Source organism: Gorilla gorilla, chromosome 1 (genome assembly GCF_029281585.2).
Source record: "Gorilla gorilla gorilla isolate KB3781 chromosome 1, NHGRI_mGorGor1-v2.1_pri, whole genome shotgun sequence".
Taxonomy (NCBI): Eukaryota; Metazoa; Chordata; class Mammalia; order Primates; family Hominidae; genus Gorilla; species Gorilla gorilla.
This window is the reverse complement of record NC_073224.2, coordinates 153,198,506-153,200,674: the sequence shown is the minus strand read 5'-3', so window position 1 is coordinate 153,200,674 and position 2,169 is coordinate 153,198,506. Positions and strand designations below refer to the sequence as shown.

Genomic DNA, 2,169 nt, shown 5'->3' with positions numbered 1-2,169 from the left:
TAGATTGCATATTAGGCCACAAAACAAGTATAAAGAAATTTAATACCAAATTTTTTTCAACCAAATATTTTTTCTAACCACAATGAAATGAAACTAGAAATTAATAGCAGAAGGAAAACTGGAAATTATATAAATATATGGAAATTAAGCAACACACACTTGAACAACCAATGAATCAAAGAATACCTCCCAAGGGAAATTAGAAAATACCTTGAGATAAATAAAAATGAAAACACAACATGCCACAACTTAAGGGATGCAGCAAAAATAGTACCAAGAGGGAAGTTTATAGTGGTAAATGCCTACATTTAAAAAAGAAAGATCACAAATCAACAACCTAACTTTACAACTCAAGGGACTAAGAAAAGAGCAAACTAAACACAAAGTTACCCAAAGGAAGGAAATAAATAAAGATTAGAGAATAAATAACAAAACAGGAAATAGGAAACATCAGAAAAAAATCAATAAAATAAGAGTTGGCTTTTTGGAAAAAATACAAAATTGACAAACCCTTAACTAGAATAACTACAAAAAAATACAGAAGACTCAAATAACAAAAATCAGAAATGAAAAATGAGATGTTACATCTAATGCCACAGAAATAAAACAGATCATAAGACACTACTATGAACAATTGTATGCCAACAAATGGAATAACTCAGAAAAAATAGACGAATTTCTAGGAACATATGATCTACCAAGATTGAATGATAAAGAAATAAAAAGCTGAACAGACCTGTCACTATTAATAAGGTTGACTTAGCAGTCAAAAACCTCTAAACAAAGAAAAGCCCAGGATCAGATAGATGGCTTTACTGGAGAAGCAACAAACATTTAAGGGAAAGTTAACATCAATTCTTTCCAAACTCTTCCGACAAATTAAAGAGGAGGGAACATTTTCTTTTTCATTTTGTCTTTTTATTTTTATTTTTTTTTTTTTTTTTGAGACAGAATCTTGCTCTTCCACCCAGCCTGGAGTGCAGTGGCGTGATCTCGGAAGAGAAGGGAACATTTTCAAATTCATTTTATCAGGCCAATATTACCTGATACCAAAATCAGACAAAGATACTAAAAGAAAGGAAAACTACAAATATGCACAATGAATATTAATGCAAAAATCATCAACAAAATACTTGCAAACTAAATCCAGTAACACATTAAAAGTATTACACATCATGACCAAGAGTGATTTGTGGAATATAAAGATGGTTCAGCTCTTTCCCTAAGCAGCCTGAGGTAATCTGTGAAAATGGTTCGCTATTCACTTGACCCGGAGAACCCCATGAAATCATGCAAATCAAGAGGTTCCAATCTCCGTGTTCACTTTAAGAACACTCGTGAAACTGCTCAGGCCATCAAGGGTATGCATATACGAAAAGCCACGAAGTATCTTAAAGATGTCACTTTACAGAAACAGTGCATACCATCCCGACGTTACAATGGTGGAGTTGGCAAGTGTGCGCAGGCCAAGCAGTGGGGCTGGACACAAGGTCGGTGGCCCAAAAAGAGTGCTGAATTTTTGCTGCACATGCTTAAAAACACAGAGGGTAATACTGAACTTAAGGGTTTAGATGTAGATTCTCTGGTCATTGAGCATATCCAAGTGAACAAAGCACCTAAGATGCGCCACCGGACCTACAGAGCTCATAGTCGGATTAACTCATACATGAGCTCTCCCTGGCACATTGAGATGATCCTTACTGAAAAGGAACAGATTGTTCCTAAACCAGAAGAGGAGGTTGCCCAGAAGAAAAAGATATCCCAGAAGAAACTGAAGAAATAAAAACTTATGGCACGGAAGTAAATTCAGCATTAAAATAAATGTAATTAAAAGGAAAAAAAAAGATGGTTCAACGTATGAAAATCATCAGTATAATACACCATATTAACAGAATGAAGAGCAAAAACCACACGATCGTCTCAATTGATGCAGGAAAAGCATTTGACAAAATTCAATACCTTTCACGATTAAAAACTACTCAAAAACTAGGAAGTGAAGGAAATTAGCTCAACATAATAAAGACCATATATGAAAAGCCCACAATTAACATTGCATTCAAAGGTGAATAAATGAAATCTTTCTCACTAAGATCAGGATTAAGGCAAGGATGCCCACTCTTGTCACTTCTTCCCAACATAGTAGTGCAAGTCCTAGCCAGAGAAATCAGG

General features: G+C 34.8%; 1 protein-coding gene across 1 annotated transcript; it reads left to right on the top strand.

Moving 5' to 3' along the window:
* The first annotated feature begins 1,225 nt into the window (after positions 1 to 1,225).
* LOC115930192 (large ribosomal subunit protein uL22-like) lies at positions 1,226 to 1,838 on the top strand. The gene has a single exon (XM_055372262.2). It carries the CDS (start codon positions 1,250 to 1,252, stop codon positions 1,781 to 1,783), a length of 534 nt encoding a protein of 177 aa, XP_055228237.2. The 5' UTR covers positions 1,226 to 1,249; the 3' UTR covers positions 1,784 to 1,838.
* Positions 1,839 to 2,169: the final 331 nt, after the last annotated feature.